Here is a 20343-nt window from a genome sequence, read left to right on the forward strand (position 1 = left end):
TGAAGAATACTGTGCATATTCTTTAGCAGATGGCAAGAAGAAGCAAAAAAGTGCAAATTGTTGAATATAGAAATAAGTAGTGATAGTGGGATTCCTTTAATAGCTGAGGTGGCAAAAGAAAACTCTTAAGAGTGTATACTAGAATATTATGTTAGCTGAAAAGAAGAAACAGATTACTATGGCAGCTTCTATTGCTCTTTCAATTGGCTTTAATACTGTCAAACGGAACCTGAGCATGACAAGCTAGAATTATACAGCAGCACAAAGTATATTAAAGTATGTTAAGACTGACACAAAATCCCATTGAACACACAGTCATAAGGATGAAGTCATGTGTGGCAATAGGGCAGCATTGGGAGGTCTGCTTCTGCATTTGTACCCACATAATTTTCTTTAGCTTTTATTTCCATGTAATTCATTTTGCATCACATTGTTAAATACATGCAGATATTATACAGTCTGGGAAGCCATGACACTTCTGTACCTGGAATTAAACTTTCAAATTGTGGCACCATGATTACTGGGAGGACCTTGCTGGGATGGAGATTGACTACCAGGTGTGCCGAGATGGCACACTGCCACATTATCTCAAACATCTAATTCAGCAACTTGTAGGTAGGAGATTTCTGATGAAGATTAATGAAGAATCTTGATGATGAATATGTTTAGAGCAAGACGAGACTGCTGATTGCCAAGCTCTTCCATTTTAGAACTTGTTTGCATTAACAACATTGTGGCAGCTGTTTTAGTGATGCCATTTATTAGACTTCTGCAAAACTGCCTATGTCTCCATATTTCCGCACTGGATTTTTCACTGTGGCCTTTTCAAGTTCTACATATTTTAGAATACTCTGGCAAGAAAACTAAAGAGTGTTCAGAAAGAAAGGATGAGTACATGTAATGAGAGGGGGCATCTGTGTCCACTACACCAGCATGTATTCAATATAACATGAGAAAAAGAGCTATGCATGTACAAGTGGATGTACACAAGTCTAGTGAATGCTGTTTGTTCCTTTTTCTTCCCACTAGCAACCCCCATATCCTCACCTTTCCCTGCTTCCTTCTCTTCCCACTTACAAATCTAACTACCATTTATCTGACTCCTATCTTCAGCAATGTTTACTATTTATTTATCTTTTCCCACTTTATCCTCACAATAACCCTGTGATGTAAGTTAGGCTGAGCAAAGGTGACTGGCCAATGTTCACCCAGTAAGAACCATGGCAGAGTGGGGATTCAAAACTGGGTCTTCCATAAGCAGTTCGAATTTTTAAACCCCTATACAACACTGGCCCATTGTTTACAGCCCAAATAAAATACCCTGAGGATGCCAAAAAAGGAAGGAAGTCTTGGGAAGGAAGTTCACACAGTTTTTTCCCAAGATGTCCTCAGGACACATTGTTTTAACTCAAGATGTCTTATTTTGAGAATGCTTTAAAGTGCATCTTTTGTCCTTAAACCTCCTGCAACATGGCTCCTGCCTGGCTATGAGGAAAAAAGAACTCAGGAGACATCTTATTTTTTCTGCCCAACTGTTTCACTCTCTGGTCAGTTTCACCCTCAGGTTGCACCTAACATTTTGTGTACTGCTGAGGGAATTCTCTCTGCTGTCATTTGCTGAAGGTTGTCCCCAAACATTTGCTCTGCAGGCTCTGACTCTAGGCACCTTTTCAGTCCAAAGAGTACACAATTGTATTCAGCTCATCTTGCCAATTCCGGCAATACATAGTTTTTCTTTCTTTTTAAATTTTTTTATAAGCTGCCTGTGAAGATGCAAAGAACATGAACCTGAGAATCTTAGCCTGGAAGACCAGTATACCTTCCACTGAGAAGCATTTGGTAGACCTGCCCTCCATTAACCAACAATTTTCTTTCTTACTACACAGAAAAAAAACTGTCAATCCACAGAGGGCAGGTCTACTCAATGCTTCTCAATGGGGTTACACTGGTTTTTCGAGCAGCTAAGAATCTCAGATTCATGACTGCCTATCTTATCAGGCAGCTCATTGATTTTTTTAAAAAGAAAACTATATAATGTGGAAATTGACAGGATAAGCTGAGTACAACTGTGTACTCTATGGGTTGAAAAGTCACTTAGGATCAGATCCTGAAGAGCAAACATCCTGTCATTTGCTGACAACTTCAGGGAAAATCCCTTCAGCAGCACCCAAAATGTCAGGTGCAAGATGAGGGTGAAACTGACCAGTGAGCAAAATAGGCAGGAAGTAGCCTCTTTTCCCCTCTGGAAAGCAGACCAGAAGCTGCCTCTTTTTAAGGTTTTCCCCGGACATCTTCATTGGGTGTGTGGAGCAAAAGAAGCAGCCACCTCTTTCTAAGATATCCCATAGATGTCTTTTTTGTGCTGTGAAGAATGGATCACTGGCTTTCATGGAGTGGATGTTCCATGTAACAAGCAGCTGGGCCTAAATGGGTCTTGCAAGTGAAGGGAAAAATTGCCTTGTAGCATGACTGATACCAGTTACATGTTGTTCAGAACTAAGAATGAACTTTTGTACCCATGAAGTTAGCAGAATAACAAGAAACTTTAGAAGCAATTCCAGGCAGCAAAGTGAGGCTGCTTAAAAGTTGCCAAGGCCATCAGAAGAAAAACAAGTATTCGATATGGGTAGTAGACATTGCCTATGAAAGTAGGCTTCAGTAGATGATTGGATGCACAACATTGCTATGACATTTTAGTGGTGGGAAATGAGTCAATATAGCAGTGATGTAAAAAGGCATGTAAGTACATGAATTCAGAGGGGTGGGACTCAGAAGAATGCTTTAAGACTTTGTAGTTAAGAGAGATTCTTAGACCAGGAAAAAATACCGTTATCTTAACATTTTGCTGTCTCTGTATTAGAAACCCCTTGTTGGGTCCCAAGAATTTTACCATCACTTTTTTCTGCTGTCAGCAGCAAAATGAACAAGTATACAGGACTTTGAATCCCTCAGCCACCAGTTCAGGCAACTGACCAGGCATCATCATAGATGGTAACAGATCTGTAATTGTCAAAACCTCAGGAGTGTCTTGATCAACTGAGTCAGCCAGTTGAGGGAATCTTTGTCTAAACTGTAACTCTTTTCCCCTTTATTAAGGAATCATACAGTTGGAAGAGACCCCAAGGGCCATCAAGTCCAACCCCCTGCAATGCAGGAACGCATAATTAAAGCAATTAACAAAAAAGGAGGCTAGAGCAACTTTACTAGGATTATTGTAAAGGGAAATAATACAAAATAATGGAATAAAAGGTTCAATAGGTGCCAGAATGGGACAAGGGTCAAATCCTATAATGGCCCAGGAAGACTGTCACCAAGGATAAGCATTAAAATAATGTTAAAAGTGTGCATGGATACTAGTCTTAAATGGCTAGAAGCTTCAATTTGGACAAATGAAAGTATTTGTGGGGAGGGGGGGTTAAGAAACCCCACACATGAGACAAATGGATTATTTCTACATGGCAGAGAAATCAATAAAAGCAAGCTTGCAAGATACAAACAAGGAATTGACTCAACAGTATTTGGATTTAAAGGCAAAAGTTAAATCACAAGAGAAGCCAGAGCAATTAGAAGAAAAGCAGACCAAAAACAAAGCTCCTTCTCCCCTTCCCTTACTAACCTCCCCTTTTCCCTCTCCTGAAGAGGATCTACTTGATTTATGGTGTCCTGTGCTACTGCTGCCACCAGCATCACCCCAGAGCTCAGCACTTGAAGTAGGAGTATTTGACAAAAGTCCTACCATCAGTTAAACAATTGGCAGTTAATTTAGATCCCAAATTAAAAGGCCTTGGAATTATTCTCACTGTAGATTCTCCAAACCATGGACAAAATAAAGGATTAGACCATGAAGGTGCTTCTTCATAATAATTAGCTTAAAAAATTCTAATGAAAACTTGCAACAACAGAACAGAGATTTAGAGTGTCTGTTTACTTCCTTTCTTCCTCCCTCCCTCCCTTCCCCTCTCTGTCCCATCCCCATTCTACTCCTTTTTTCTTCTGCTGGCTTTATATTCTTCCTTCTCCATTGATCCTCTCTCCCCACCTCACCCCCCCCCCCCACAACACCCCAAGAAACATTTTATAGAGATACTTTAAGGAGAAAAAATGTGTATGCTTTGCATTGAAATGTGAAACCAAAAATCCAGAGCAGAGTGTAGGGAATCCTTGTACAAATGAGATACTCTCAGTAGAAAAGTAAATGAAGGCCCTAATAAACATCAAGATGAAATGAAAAATGTTATTCTATGTTATAATGGACTCCTCAGGCTCCCATTGGCTGAAGACCAATTTAGAAAAGTAAAAATATTTTTAAGGGTTGGTTCAAAGAAACAATCCTGGAAATATTGGGGGGGGGGGGAGAAGAGACCATGAATGACACAGCTTCAAAAACTTTAATGAGAATTCTTACTACTTCTTTTGAACAGAAGATGGCACCAAACAATGTCTAGCAAACTACTGTTTTGAAATTTAAAAGATGTAATTGTTGTAGTCCTCAGTGTTCTTTTTTTCCCCCTTCTAATTTGCTACCTCAAGCTGGATCTCCATTCTGCTTTTTTGTCTATTTCATTCTACCCAGAATCCTAATACTTGTTTTCCTCCTTTTCTCTTTTGGTCCAGTCAATTATAAATTAAGAGATGAAAGATTTGGAAAATTACTGCCATGTTCTAATTCTTTAGATATTTTGCAAGCAAGACTCTTCTGCAAATCACTCTGCAGCTGATGCCAGGCCTGGCCCCAATGGGTCTCCCCTTCAAAAAACAAAGCAACCCTAGAAAGGGTTCTGCCCCCTTTCATTGCCTTTTACAGGCAGAAAACAAGGCTTGAAGGCCAGCAGTATTGTTGTGCCTAGCAATGGCCACTGAGTACATTTTAGCCCCATGGGGGTGGTTCATGCTGTGGAACTGGTGCGTGTCTGTGCTTACAGATTTGCCCTCCCCAGGGTACTTATCCCAGTGGATGGGCAAAAACACTGGCATACCACCACTAACTGTGTTGGTGCATTCAGGGCATAATAGGGGCAGTTTCAAGAATGGAGTCAATGTTAGTCAGCTTCTACCCTCAGTTTGAAGCTGTTACACCAGAGTTCCAGGTCTTAGACTTATGCCACCTTTTTGGGTGGCATAAGTCCATTCAGCCCTCTTGCAGTTTTGCTGAAGTCCTGCCTTTCAAATTTATGCCACCCTTTTGGGCTCTGGAAGGAGCTGCCCATTTCTTAAAGCTACACATACTTATCCATATTATTTTGAGGGTTTTTAAAAATCCCAGTGCATTTTCTTTATGTTATTTCAAATTTTCCTGAAAACCTGGGGCTTTTCCAGATTTATGCAAGGTTTTTTTTTTCTGTTGCTCTGGGCCTCAGACTCTGGATTTAAGTATCAACATATTTGCCTATGTTTATAATTGGATATATTAATGTTTTTCAGATACTAAGTAGCTTTTATTCCAAAACATATTATTGTTTATTATTCTTTTGATAGGTTGATATCTGAGGACAACTGGGAGATGTATCTTCAGTTATAAATTAAGAGATGAAAGATCAAGGTTACAGGAAGGGATTCATTTTATGGTCTGGAAATGCTTGATTTAAAAGAAAGCATTCTAATCAGCTTGACATTTCCTATCCTCTAACTAAGTGGCTGCCATCAGCAAACTTTGTTACCTTGCTCTTTCATCTGACTCTTGTCCCAGAATTACTAAATTAATGTTTAGGAAATTATCCCCTGATAATACACTTCTTTCTTGACTATAGTGCAACGCATAAGCTGTAATCAATTCTGATGTCATTTATGCACCAGAAAACACTATAAGTAAATGGGAAAATCCAATAAATGCACAATGAGAGTTAAAATGGCAGGAGTAGCATTGATGAAATCTAATGCAACAGTTAAACCTGGATTTTTATCAAGGGCCAGGGGAGGATTTAAGAAGGGGAAAATTCAGGCTCAATGAATATTAGCTCTTGATACCTAAACCAGGTCTTCACCACAAGACAGCCATGGGCACCTGCCATGGGCATCATATTGAGATGGACCCCCAATGGCTATGCAGATGCTGCCATGTCTGCTGCCCTAAGAACATAAGAAAGAGCCTGCTGGATCAGACCAGAGTCCATCTAGTCCAGCACTCTGCTACTTACAGTGGCCCACCAGGTGCCTCTGGGAGCTCACATGCAGGATGTGAAAGCAATGCCCTGATGTCACTGCTGCCACTATGGCCCCTTCCGCATGGGCAAAGTACAACAGGTATTAGTCAAGGTTAAGCAACCCACATTGCTGTTGGAGCATTCACATGCCTCCATGCAGGCAGTGAATGGAGCCTGCAGGCAATGCAGGGTCCTATCACACCTTAGCACGGAGGCGTGGGTTTTTTTCACTCACCTCTCTTCACTGCGTAGCTACGAAGCCAAGCAGGCATGGACCTCCACAGCCATGCTGCCTTCCCTGTGCCCCTCTGTAGCTATGCAACAGAGAAGTAACAACTGAAAAAAAAGAGGAGCACAGCCAAGTAACGCACTTCCCAGGGCAGCCATTTACTTGGCCATGGCTGCAATCCACATCAAAACTGAAGAATCACTGATAGTGAAATTCTTGAAAAACCCAGGTTGGGGGGGAACACAAAGCAGGTTCACGTTGGGAGTGGGATCCATGTGAAGTCCCCCCCGCCACACACAGGTTTTATACCATGGTTAGCCTGCGTTAATTGACCTGTGTGTGGCTCCATGAGGTTTTATGTCATGAGGTTTTGTGCTCCGGAGCTTTTGTGTCATGAGGTATCACTTAGGCAGGCGGCAGCGAGCAGCCATTTGTAGGGAGAAGTCTGACTCAACAGCTCACTTGATTGAAAGAGGTCATGGCGTATAACCAGTGGAAAAATATGGTGGCAAGGTCAAAATCAGAGTGAGGTAGTGCCTCAAGAACTTTTATCATCACCCTCCACTGATATATTGGGGGACCCAGGTGTTAATTATATCTTCCCAAGGGGTCGCTCCCCTCTTGTTGCAGCTTATACCCCTTGATCTGCACTTTTCCCCTCCCCATCCCTGATGTGAGGTCTGTAACTTAGGTGCTATAATTAGATTATACTAGATCAGGGGTAGGGAACCTGCGGCTCGAGAGCCGCATGTGGCTCTTCTGCCCTTTCACTGCGGCTCCACGAGCTGAGCTGCTGGCCCCATCCTTGCCCACCCTGCAGGCAGCAGGGCGGGCGCACCAACTGCCCACAGCCGGCTGGGCCACGCTGTGGGCTTCCCCTCTCGCCTGCTCCGTTGGAGCGGGGCGGGTGCTTTCCTGGCAGCCAGCAAGGCCGAGCCGCTGGCCCCATCCTTGCCCGCCCTGCAGGCAGCAGGGTGGACGCATCCATGCGCTTCTCAGAATTAGCGGAGACATGCTGGTCTTTGATGTAACTAAGGCGAAAGTTAAATTGTTCAAAAATCTTGGGATAATATTCCATCATAAGTCAACCTGGATCACACACAGGGATAACACCCTTAAAGCCTGCAAAAATTTATCCGCTGTAGTACTGAAATTCTTTAATATCAATGGTGGTAGATTCATACCAGCAGCGTTGAAGGTGTTTAACGCTAAGGTGGCCCAGTACCTTTTGTATGGTATCCCCATCTGGATCCAAGCATGGCACCAGAAATTGGAACTCATTCAATCCAATTTCCTATATAAGATCTTTGGCACCCCACATTGTGTCCCCTATGGTGTTCTTTGTTTGGAATCAGGGCAACATTTATTAGAAACAAGGGCATGGGTTTCAACTTTTAAGTTTTGGCTGCGTCTTTGTTTCTGCACTGACCTTAACAGTTTGTCCCAGTTACAAATGAGAGACATAGACTTGAAAGTCATTGTTCTACAAAAAAACCCCACCCTATGAGTAAATATACAATGTGAAAGTACTTCATTATTATTCACCAAGACAGTACTCACCAAAACATGTCATCCTGACAAACAGGATGGGCCAGTAGCTAGCTTAATAAGTATCCTGCCTATCAATCTCAGGATCTGATCAACTTCTTGAGTAAGCCCAGAACTGAACATAGGTGTAATGGACATTAGAACTGAGGAGTTATCCCAGTCATAGAACCCTGGCCTTGATTAACAGGAAGTTCAAATAGAATTCTAAAGATAGTAGTTAGAAAACTAAGAGTTAGGAACAGGCAGTTGAGGGGGAGTTGTTTGGGAGACAGCAGAGTGAGCTGGAATATGTCAGTTGAAGATTCTCCTCTAGAGTGAGAGGAACTTTGTTTTAGGATCAGGAAGGATCTATAACCAGTTATAAATGGAAATAGCTCTAGTGTTGAGAGAATGATCCATAAGGCCCCTTTCAGATTACCATTCTAAAACTGAATGTCACCCACAGTTGGCCTGATCTCTGGTCACCATTCAGTCTCACAACAAATCAATCATCGAATAAAGGCCCTGGAGATCAGGTCATGTGATCTCAATGGGAAAAGCTGGAACTTATGGAATGTTGAGGAGACACACAAGGGGGCACACTTGAACTCATTCACTAACACTGTCATTTAAAAAAAATGCCATCTATATTTTTCATCCAGAACAAATGAAACAAATATATGTAAATCTGCATGCAAAATTTGCAGGATTTGGAATGTCAGATCTCGGAAATGGGGGTGAGTTACAGCAAGGCATCCTAAACGCAAAACTACCCTCCTATCAGCTACTTATGAGATCTCCTGACAAATGTATCATATTCAATGAAGCTCATCGTTTGTCTTTTTCTTACAAGTTGTCTTTGTCCAAACATAGGCACAGTTTAAAAGCTCCCTTTCTGGCTTAAAGGCAACATCAAACCATTCAATGACATCAAATGGATATACCAGATTTTTCAGTCTGTACTGAAGAATTCATGGATACACAGAACATCTGAGCTTGCAAAAGGTTGACATTTGACTAAGTCTTTCACAGAATAACTGCCTGGCATAATAATGAACTCCACATTTATAGTGGTCCTTGCATCTGAAAATGTCATCATGGAGTCATCCAAAAAATAGCAATGTGCACTTGATGCTTTCTCTTAACAAGGGAAAGGCCATATGTAAGTTATTATTTATGGTTACTAGTCCAGTGACAAAACCCTTTAAAGTGCATTCAATTACTTAGGTATGATCGTAGAAAGACCTATAGAGCAGGGAAGGTTGCAGCACAGATACTTAGCTCATACTGTTCAATGATCCACTGAAGTTGAAAGTCAAATAATAATAATAATGAATTTAATTATCAATGGAAGTCCTGCACATTTCACAGATATCAGTGTTCAGTCAAACATAATCACTCATACCTTTTGTATGCTTCAGCAAATACTGGAGTTTGAATTGCAGTTTTAATGATGTGATGGGGGAATCTCACGCTCCCATTTATGCTTCACAATTCACAATTCTTGAATTTTCTGCATGAGCAGGCAGGATATCAACAAAGGTGTAAATATTATGAAGTCAACAGTTCTTTGATGATCTCAATGATCACATTGAACAATCCCAAAATCGCCTTTGGATTCATTCAGTTGAAAGTCCACAGATCATTGTCATTAGACTTCTATCACAGTTTACATTTTTAAACTGCAATACAATGCCTCTGTGGAAGCATTCAGGTGGTCTATCAGGAAGCAGAGATATGAAAAAGAAATAGTTTCATGACTGTTACTTTGAATTCAGCTCTGAACTGGAAAGGTAGATTGATTTTGGCAGATCTCAGAAGGGTCAGGGTCAACTACTCTGCATCTAGTTGTCACTCATATTGCATTCCCCTTATTTTCCCATGGGATAACCTGTAACCAAGGGCAGAGTGAGGGAAAACTGTGCATGGGGCACCCGCATGCCCTGTGTCCCTGCCGCTGCCGCCGCCGCCGCTGCGCCGCCGCCGCCCCCACCCCCCTCCAGAACACCCCTGAAATGCCCCGGAACACCCTCACCATGCCCCCGCCACAGCCTGGCCATGCCCCCACCACGGTGTCACCAGGGCGTTGCCCCACCCATCCCGTTGGCACTATGCCACTGCCTGTAACCCTTAAAAGAATGGGGAACTGTTTATCTCTTTCCTTCTGTCAAACATATGAGGACACAGGTTGCTGCAATGTGTTAGAACTTGCCATTCAGTACTTCTCTGAGCAACAGAGTCCAACTCATAGAACAGGAAGCCAAATAGAAAGTTTGGGGCCTTATTTATTTGTTTGTTTGTTTGTTTGTTTATTTATTTATTTATTGAATTTATAAACCGCCCAATCCCCAAGGGGCTCTGGGCGGTGTACAACACTATGTATGCAAGACATAACAAGGGTCACGATAGTGACCAAATACACTAAAATCCCTTAAAACAATTAAAACCATTTAAGCAGTGGACAGAAACAATAACAATAGTAATGATGGTGATGGCGTCCCGTAGCCCAATTCCTTTAAAGCTGCCCCCCCAAAAAAAAGAGAGAGAGGGGCGGCCACAACTCTTTTCCTTAAAATAGCAAATGTAGATATACCAAATAAAGTTATAAAATAGTGAGACAACAAAGCCCAAGGAGCAAAGCAAAGCAGTGGAGGGGGAACGGGGGGGTACACCTCAGCGACTGGACACTCCAAAGGCCCGGCGGAACAACTCAGTCTTGCAGGCCTTGCGGAATTCACCAAGGTCCTGCAGGGCCCAGACAGCTGGAGGGAGAGTGTTCCACCAGGCCGGAGCCAGGGCATTAAAGGTTGCCCTGGCTCGATGCAGTGGAGAAGCCAGCAGCACTGTCATTTGAGGGGCCAGGAACCACCAACAAATTGGCCTCCTGCCTAGGCAGCAGAGGCCAAGAAGAGTAGAAACATATGGGGATAGACGCTTAGCGGTCTCTCAGGTACGAGGGTCCCAGGCCGCGTAAGGCCTTAAAGGTCAGAACCCACATCTTGAAGATGATTCGGAATTCCACTGGGAGCCAATGCAGCTGGCGCAACACAGGTTGGATATGATCACAACACATGGTCAGGTTGGATATGATCAGGTTGGATATGATCGCAACACAGGTTGGACCTTGTCTAATTTGGCCATAGAGTAAATAATAGGAACATTTAGCAGCTGGAATTGCAGAAGTGGAAGGATGCAATAGATATAAGATTTTGTCTAGCTCAGTGATTTATAACAGAGGATCATACACCATCCTCTTGTGGGTGATCCATGGTTCTTAAGGGAATAACATTCAGAAGTTTGGAGGAACTTTTGGAGTTCTAGAATTTTAGGCAATCCCTTCTTCCCACTTGCAATGGGCTTTTGCTAGCTCTTGTGTCTTACTTGCAATTTCTTTGGTACTATTCTTCATCTACTTGCAAGAAATTGAGTAAACTGATACCTCAGATTATGGAAGATAAAGCTAACTACTAATATCAAGCTTAACATTAAGAAACTGGTCAATGTTCCTTAGACACAAGGATCTTATTTAATGTATGACTGATATTTATTAAATGCATGTAATTATATGAGTTGATTTGTCTGTATTGACATTCCTATGTCCTGATGTGCTGAGTCTGGAAGAAATCAGGAGTGGATCAGGTTACAGTGTGAGACAGCTGTGGAGCTGGGGAAAACAGAGGCTAGAAAGCTTATTGAGAGTCAATGCTATTGGGTAGATGCTGAAAGTCAGAGTAGGGCTGGTTCAGTTCAAAGTCCAAACAGGGAAGCCAAAGGTCACAAAGCATAGTTCAGGTAAGTCAGTCCAGTCCAGAGGTCAAGAATTCTGGGAGTAGCAAGCCGTGAGCAGCAACAGCAAAAGTCACAGGATAACTGCAAAGCTGCTTCAGCAAAGCTAGATTTTCCACTTGTCTTTTATTATGTCTTCCCTTTGCCTAGTTTTTATCCTGGGAAGACTCAGTGTTCTCTGTGTTGCATCTCTGGGCTTCCAAGCTTGCACTGTGTCTTTTAACCAATAGCTCCCTTCAGCAACATATATCTGGTTCAGGTAAGCTGGGTGAGCTATTTGTTTTGGGGTCTGCAGCTGCAATTGGGTGCAGGGGGGGAGGTTGAGGTGCTTCTGCAGGCACTCTGAGCTCCTTCTCCTGGCCTGTCTATCGGTCAGCTTCCTTTTGCTAAACTCCCTCCTACTGAGGCTCTACTTGAACTAGGACTTCATCCATTTGGGAATCTAATTAGGCTGAGTCTTCTTGACAATATTCTGCCTCTGATGAGTCCTCATTGGCAGAGATGAGGCCCACAACACCTGTTTTTTTCCTTGTGACTTAGGGAAGTATTTGATAATAATATTGTGTACTTGGTAAATGGTAGTGGATTAAATGTTAAGAATCACTGCTGTATCCTGAACAACAGGTCAGAACCATCTTGGAGATGAAGATGCAGATAGGTGGAAGTCTACAGTGTGCATTTGTATGTCATCCCATACCTTTTAGGAAGATATGATTCTTGTTGGCAGCAGGCTACAGACTCCTTTTTTCAATCTCTTTCTGTCCATAAGGGATACAAGACTTGGATGTTTCCTCCCATGGGGGCTGATGGCTCAAGTTAGAAAAGATGGTGAATGTTGCTCTCTAGCTTCTTAACTCCACTTGACTGCTACAGTGAGCGTTACCACATGATCCTGCCTAAAGGAGATCTCATCAGGAGGGCATGCGGCTTCTCTGGATCTATCCTTCATACGGAGGAACTTTTGCAGTTCTTTTCAGAACTACACACTTGAGCTTTGGTGCCAGGCAAAGCTGGAGCAAAGCCAGGCATTGCCATCCAGTGCTATATGTGCACTGGAAGTCTGATGTTGTACTTGAAGACAATATACTATATTACCTGATCTGGCAAATGTGATACAATTTTTTTTCAAATTCACCAAGTTGAGAGGGAAACCATATATCACCGAAGAAGTTTAAACCCAGCCTTGAAACATAATAAACTCAACACATCATTGCTCAGATAAGCTACAACATTAGCACTAGTACTTATTGAAATAACTGTTTTTCTTCTAGCAGAATAGCAGAAGAATGGGCCATGGGAACATGGTTTCAGCAAAGGATAGATGCCGCTTAAAAACTGCCATCAGTTTCCTAGCAGCATTACTTTGGCTCTGACATTGTTTCTGGACTAATCCTACATGATTTCATCCATGCTTTACCAAGTCTGTGTGTATTTTCTTCTGAAATAATACCAATAATGCCTTACTTTCTCACACAGAATCCTTTCTCATTATCTTTTGAGAAAGATTCTACAGTCAGCACTAGTCTTTCAGTTCCTCTGGGATAATCTCATTAGCTTCAGAGAATGCGTGAAGAATATAACTGACAAGTATTTCTGAAATTGGGAGAAAAATCTCCAACACACATTCACCGGGATTCACAGTAGTGATAGTAGCTGTCTTAACTAAGAATCAAAGCAGAGAAGAGCTCTATTAAGGTCAAAGGAGCAAGACTGTAACCCTGACAGTGAATATATAAACAATATCTGAAGATCAGCAAATCACAGAATGAGAGGGTATTAAAGGAAAGACAAAATAGCATTTCAATCAAATATCACAGTCTGTGTATGCATAGATCTAGCTCCAAGCCACTCATAATGAATAGTAGCACAGCGATCTGACTGCAATAATATGTGCAATTCTGTTTTACCTGTCCTGTTATTAGATTAGGGAGGATATCAAATTATGTGAAAAATCTGATTTAATGTGGAAGTTTCAGTTTCCTTAATATTTCTACTTGGTCATTCTTGTTCCCCAGTCACACTTCAGCCAACCTTTTCTTCATATCCCCACTAAAATGGACACCTCTTTTTCTGCCAACTGCATAACACACCATAGTGTAAAATGTGCATTAAAATATCATGAAAGAAACTAACAAAAATAGAAAACTTGCCAAAGAAAATACATGGGACAAAAATAATCCTTACAACAATGTGTAACAATTAAAAGAAAATTTAAAATATATACATTCATAATTATGTATTGTATATAGTCTTGTTTCTCATTTTCAGCAATCTGTCAAATAATTGCTACAACCAATCCACATTAGGGGAATGCACTTGAACTATCCTCACTGTGAAAAGGTTTTACTATTTATGTTGGGAAAATGTTATTAGCCATACAGTATAAAGTACACATAAGAAAGAGACAAACAAATGTGTATCAAGACCCATTCACCTTTTGATCAATGCTGTAGGCCAGAATCCAGTCCTCTTGCTTAGGATGGAAGAGCAGACTTTGGATGTAGAAACTGAGTCGATATTTTTGATAGGTAGCACCTTCATCATTACTGATCAGTATGCTACTTTCAATGTCAGGGTCACTCAGGAGCATTATCTATACATGAAGAAGAAAAATACAGTAAAATGTAATTATTTATTTAAAACATTTATATATATATCTCCCTTTCTTCCTGAAAAATTAGAACCCAAGAGTCCAGAAAGTTTATATTGGACCTTAAGGTGCTTTTAGGTAACAACAATAAATTTTATACATCACAAAAGTATTAAAGAATAGCCATTAAAACAGTAACAAATTGAAAATAGGGTCTAGGTGATTATTCTTCAAACTTAGTGTTAGAAATACTCATACACAAGAGACAAAAGCCCTTCTTAATTTTTTAAAATGAAGTCTTCATTGGTGTATCCTTCTGAAACTGAAGAAGGGATATAAACTTTCTGTCCTCTGAGAAACTGTTCCACCACATTGGAAATGATCAAAATGTTCACAAAGAGGAAAGCAACATTTAGAGGAGCTGGAAAAACTAGAAGACATTGCTGTGTTGACCAGAGCTACCGTATGAGTTCATAGACTCTACTCTCAGAAGAGTCTATCCTGAGGATATATGGATTCCACTTGATGAAGTCAGAAATGAACAACTAATAATCCTAAAAGAGGCATCATGCCAGCCTCTGACAACAAATACTGCCACATTTTGCACTAATTGCAATTTCCAAATCATCTTCAAAGGCAGCCTCACTTAAAAAGTGTTAGAACAGCAGCTGGTCTTTCGCAAATATGAGATTAACTCTTATTAACACAGAAATCATTTTCTGCCAAGTTCTATGCACTGTACTCCCCCATCTTCAAGATATATGTACACATCTTTAACAGAAAAATAATTTCACTTCTGCAAAGTCACCCCTATATTTATTTGAATTTTCCCTAGTGAAATATCTCCATAATTCACTTCTAAATGCAGAATTCCACATCTGAAATTATATTTTTCCGAAAATACTGCCTAAAATACATGTTTCATTCCAATGTTTCTCACCTGACCACTTATTGACACCACCACTGAGCTGATGTCTTCTCACACACACCTCACACAAGACATATTCATCACATGCAGCACTTTCTACAGCTTTTGCCTCTGACCACCTAAAATCTGGTTCAGACTCTCAGCAAGATGAGAAGGAAGCTAGACTGCAAAATGTTGAGATGTAAGAATGGACATGAATTATGATCTCAGTGGTGCCAAGGCTAGGACTGCAGGCAACAGATGAAGAGAGCCAGGGTAGAAAATGCAAGCCAAGCACCAGAAGGTGTACCATAGAAAAGAACAGGCCAAGGATCAAAGCCAAGGTTGGATCCTCTCTATTGGTGAGTGACTGCCTCAGTTCTTGTTGGCATGAATGCAAACTAGTGGTGAGGACTGATAATTTTTATTGATAAATTTTGGCTTTGCATTTTAAAAGCCTGATTTTTTTGGTAAAGTCTAATAAAATTACCAATATTCATCAACTTTATTCAGCTTTTAATCAAAATGTTTGGTTTCAAAAACCCAAACCCCAAAATGTTCAGTTCCCCCCCCCCCATTGGGAAGTCACAGAGGAGAGAACTGCAACTGAATGCTGGGCTGGATTGAACCTAGTACAGAATTCAGTTCTCCCTACCCCAACCCACTGACCACAGTTTCCCAAGCCCCAGAGGACTTGGGGAAGTGGCAGCAACAGGGAGAATTAGGGTGAGCCTGGCACAGCATTCAGTTCGCTCTCCCCCCACACACGCCCACTCTGAACATCAATGAAAAGTTAATAACCCCACTCCAAAATTCAATAAAGCCAAATCCTGTTCTGCCAATTAGCCTGAGGATTTTTTGACAAATTAAATCAAATTTGATAAATTAAAAACCTGAAAAAAACTGATGAAGTGGGTTTTTTTTAGGTGATTCCGATTTACCAAATCATCACAAATGCCGAGGCAGGAGATATGGCACTCTCTCTGCATGTGCACTAGCGGCTGATTAACCAAAAAGCAGTCAAAACAGTAAATCTGATCATCATTTTTCTGCTTGTGACCAATGAACAGATTGGATCAAACCATAAGCATCTCTATCCCGTACGTGAAATTCTAAAGAAATGTGCAACTAGTCACTAAAATCCAAAGGCAGTAAATGTAATTCCAGTTTTTGTTGAAGGAATCCCGAGGAGATCCTGGAAATTACAAACCAATTAATCTAGCATCTGTTGCAGATAAACAGGCTATTTGAAAATAATGGAATTACCAAGTGCATAAATTAAGAAGTTACTAAAAAAAGAATTAATATGCTTCAGTAAATGGAAGTCCTTTTGGAGTCCTGTATATGAATGATCCTATAGAAATGGGCTTCCCCAAAACATCTAATGAAGTCCATCACCAAACATTCCTGATTAAATTTAGCAATCATGAGATAAGAAGATAATCCTCATATGAATTATAAATTGGTTAAACAGGAAGCAGAGAACAGGTGTAAATGATGAACTCTTGCAATGGAGGAACATAAGCAGGAGTGCAGAATGATGTGACAGAGTGTAACTAACTCTGTCAGAGCTGGATTTTGAGGGCAAAGCTGGGGGCTCTGGCTCAGCACCACACCATACAATCTGTAACCTCTAGCTAGCCCCAACAAGACAGCATTTGTTTCTTTTAATCACCTAAGGGTTAAAATGAAAGACCCCAGAGAGGTTCATTCCAATTCTAGGAGGGCTGTGCTTGCCATTGGTTGCAGGAATTTCATCTTTCATGACAACATTTCAGTTGATTCTAACACAAAGTGTTCCTTACTGTTGCTCTTGATTTTTTCCCTATTGAACCAGGATAGCTATCTACATTTTTTAAAAAAACTTCCATGAGACTTAGTTCAACTAGACTGCATTATCATCTCTGGGGCCACTGTGACAACAATTCAATGTACTGTAGAAAGATAACCTTGCTCCATGCTTTCCTTTGCTTCCCAAAGGTCTTCCATTTTATACTGAAAAAGAATATGGTTCTCACCTCTAATTCTCATTTGAGATACGAAACCATCTTTTCAAGATTTTTTTTAAAGCTTCCAATTGAGGCCTATTTTGTTTCCAGACATATTTATTCACACTGAGGGGATAAGAACAACGTCTGTAACATTTACTTACATCTGCACAGTAGATGAGAGAATTTAAGACTGCCATAAAGCAAAACACCCAGAACAATCATACTTTCAAAAGGAGAGTTCTCAGGGAATACTAAGATTTTCCACTACAATGCTACTAAAGGTTATCAAGTGAATTATGTTTTAGATTAAAAATCTACTCTCAGGCTACTGCTATGAGATCCTTGGATAAAGATATCAAGAAGCTTAATGCTAGCACATAACAAATGGATACTCAAATGTGTATAGAACTTCTCATGCATGTTGCCAGAATCTTTCATCACAGAACTACAACAGAGCCAGAGGTATTTTTTTTCATACTGAAATAAAGGTCACACCCATGAAGTCCACTATAGATGCAGTAACCTGAAAATAAGACATAACATCCACACCAAAGGAACTTAGAATCAAAGAAAACATCCAGGTCAGATCAAAATGAATGAATCATATGACACCTTAGATCAGAGACAAGTTCCAGAATGACATTAGGAATGAGGTTGACAGTCTCCAGGTGATGGCTGGAGAGCTCCTTCTACTACAACTGATCTCAAGACTACAGACATCAACTCATCTGGAGAAAATGACCACTTTGGTAGATAGACTTTATGACATTATGTCTGTTGGAGAACATCCCTGTTGAACAGTTTCTGTCTGGAAGACATTTAATGACTTTTAATGACTTTCATCACAGAACTACAACAGAGCCAGAGGTATTTTTTTTCATACTGAAATAAAGGTCACACCCATGAAGTCCACTATAGATGCAGTAACCTGAAAATAAGACATAACATCCACACCAAAGGAACTTAGAATCAAAGAAAACATCCAGGTCAGATCAAAATGAATGAATCATATGACACCTTAGATCAGAGACAAGTTCCAGAATGACATTAGGAATGAGGTTGACAGTCTCCAGGTGGTGGCTGGAGAGCTCCTTCTACTACAACTGATCTCAAGACTACAGACATCAACTCATCTGGAGAAAATGACCACTTTGGTAGATAGACTTTATGACATTATGTCTGTTGGAGAACATCCCTGTTGAACAGTTTCTGTCTGGAAGACATTTAATGACTTTGCACCAGCCCAGCACAAGTTCATTCCATTTATGTGGATGTAAAGGCTAGGGCTGCCATTTTCCAAGCGGGACCAGGAGATCTTACAGAATCACAACATCACAGATCAATTCCTCTGGAAAAGACAGTTTTGAAGGGTATTCTGTATGGTACTGTATTCTGCTGAAATCTTTCCCTATACCAAATCCCACTATTTTCAGGATTCATCCATCAAAGAATTTCTCAACCCAAAGTTGACAACCCTAGTAAGGTGCTGGGATGCTTTGGCTCCTATTTGCTTCCTGACCTGTCCCTCTATAACTGTTTTTCAAAATGTTGGTCTCTAATGAGAAGCCAGGGCCTTAGCTGCACATCTCTGTATCAACTTTTGGTTTTGCAATTTTAGCCAGATAGATCCCTTTGCCAAAACCTTCGGGTTTGGCCGCAGGAGATGGGAAGGGGGGCGGGAGCTGCACAAATCAGCCTGTATTCCACACACTCTCTAGGCAGCTGATTCCAAATGTGATAAATAACATGTGGTTGTTGTATTGAAGTTCCAATCTGTTTAATTTTGCTGTAAACTGAAGATTAGAAAGTTCATTATGAGAAAATAGAGGGTGCATCCCCCTCTATTTTCATACCGCTTCCCTATTTCTTCCAAGCAAAAAAAAATCAACCAAAAAGCCTTTTATGTGTGGTAAAACACAGCATACATTTGTCAAAGAGTAAAACTGCCAGTTATTATTGTGCATCTTCAGCAAAGGATCCACCCCCAATAGTGATTTAGATTAATCACTTTTCATTAGCAGCCAATAAACAAACACCAGCAAGAAGTGCCTCTGTACCAGTTCCCAGCATCGCCATTTATAATTGCCATAAGAAACACCAGAGTGTTGTCAAACATAATTTATTGGCTTTTAAGATCTAATCATTTTCTATAATATTAGATTAAATGGCAGCCCTTTATTAAAGAGGAAATTATGGTTCACCTTGCTGCTTTCTAGAACATTTTATATATTGTTTTCGGCAGACTGAAGTAAAGTAGAGTACATTGTTGGATTGGGGTGGGGAGTCCTGTGAAATGCTGCTGGAATAGAATATGACTTTACTTCTAGCACTGCAGTCCACCTTCAGGAACTGCCATGTGAACAAGGGCACAGTCTAGACAAGACACCTTAATGCTGTTTCACTGCTGCAGGCAAATTAGTCAAATAATCCGACTGCAAGAAGAATTGTCAGCACAAGGTCTATGGGATATATGCAGGTTCTAATGGTTTGTAGTGAGCACCAACACATCTGCAACACTGCTTATAGCTCTTATTATCATTCTGAAAACCATATTTGGTTTCTACTGGTTCTAATGCATTCTTTTTCATGTATGTTCACAGACCTTATACTAATATAGCATTTTTTTTGAAATGTGATTGTAATATGCAAACATTATATTATGATATATTAGTCCAAAAAATCACAAATCCATCTATTATATTTTTATCTGTTCCTTGCGTCATGGAGCTCAGTGCAGCTGACGTCATGGTCCTCTCCTCATTTTCACACCACATCTCCATCAGATCAGATGGGCTGAGAGAGAAACTAGTCCAAGGTCACCAAACTAGCATCATGAAAGAGTGGGAATTATCCCAGGTTTCCCCAAAACTGCCCTGACCTGGATAGCCAAGGCTAGCCCAATCTCAGCAGATCTCTAAAACTAAGCAGGTCCAGCTCTTTTCAGTACTTGGAGGGGAGATCACCAAGGAAGTCCAGAGTTCCTATGCAGAAGAGGGCAATGGCAAACCATTTCTGAATGTGTCTTGTCTACAGGGATGCCCTAAGTCAGCTGTGTCTTTATAGCAAAAAGTCTACTACTCTACTACACCATGCTGACCCTCCATGAAAGTGTGCACCAGGAAGTTCATTAGGTGATGATGCAACTTTATGTAAAGCAAGATTAATAATGCACA

General features: G+C 40.8%; 1 protein-coding gene across 1 annotated transcript in view; it reads right to left on the minus strand.

Moving 5' to 3' along the window:
* SORCS3 (sortilin related VPS10 domain containing receptor 3) overlaps nucleotides 1-20343 on the minus strand; it is a 597918-nt gene that overhangs the window by 252993 nt on the left and 324582 nt on the right. Inside the window, exon 4 of the mRNA XM_048505478.1 lies at nucleotides 14117-14275. Coding sequence (XP_048361435.1) covers nucleotides 14117-14275 — 159 coding nt within the window. The remainder of the gene's footprint in view (nucleotides 1-14116; nucleotides 14276-20343) is intronic.

Source organism: Sphaerodactylus townsendi, linkage group LG08, assembly GCF_021028975.2.
Source record: "Sphaerodactylus townsendi isolate TG3544 linkage group LG08, MPM_Stown_v2.3, whole genome shotgun sequence".
Classification (NCBI taxonomy): domain Eukaryota; kingdom Metazoa; phylum Chordata; class Lepidosauria; order Squamata; family Sphaerodactylidae; genus Sphaerodactylus; species Sphaerodactylus townsendi.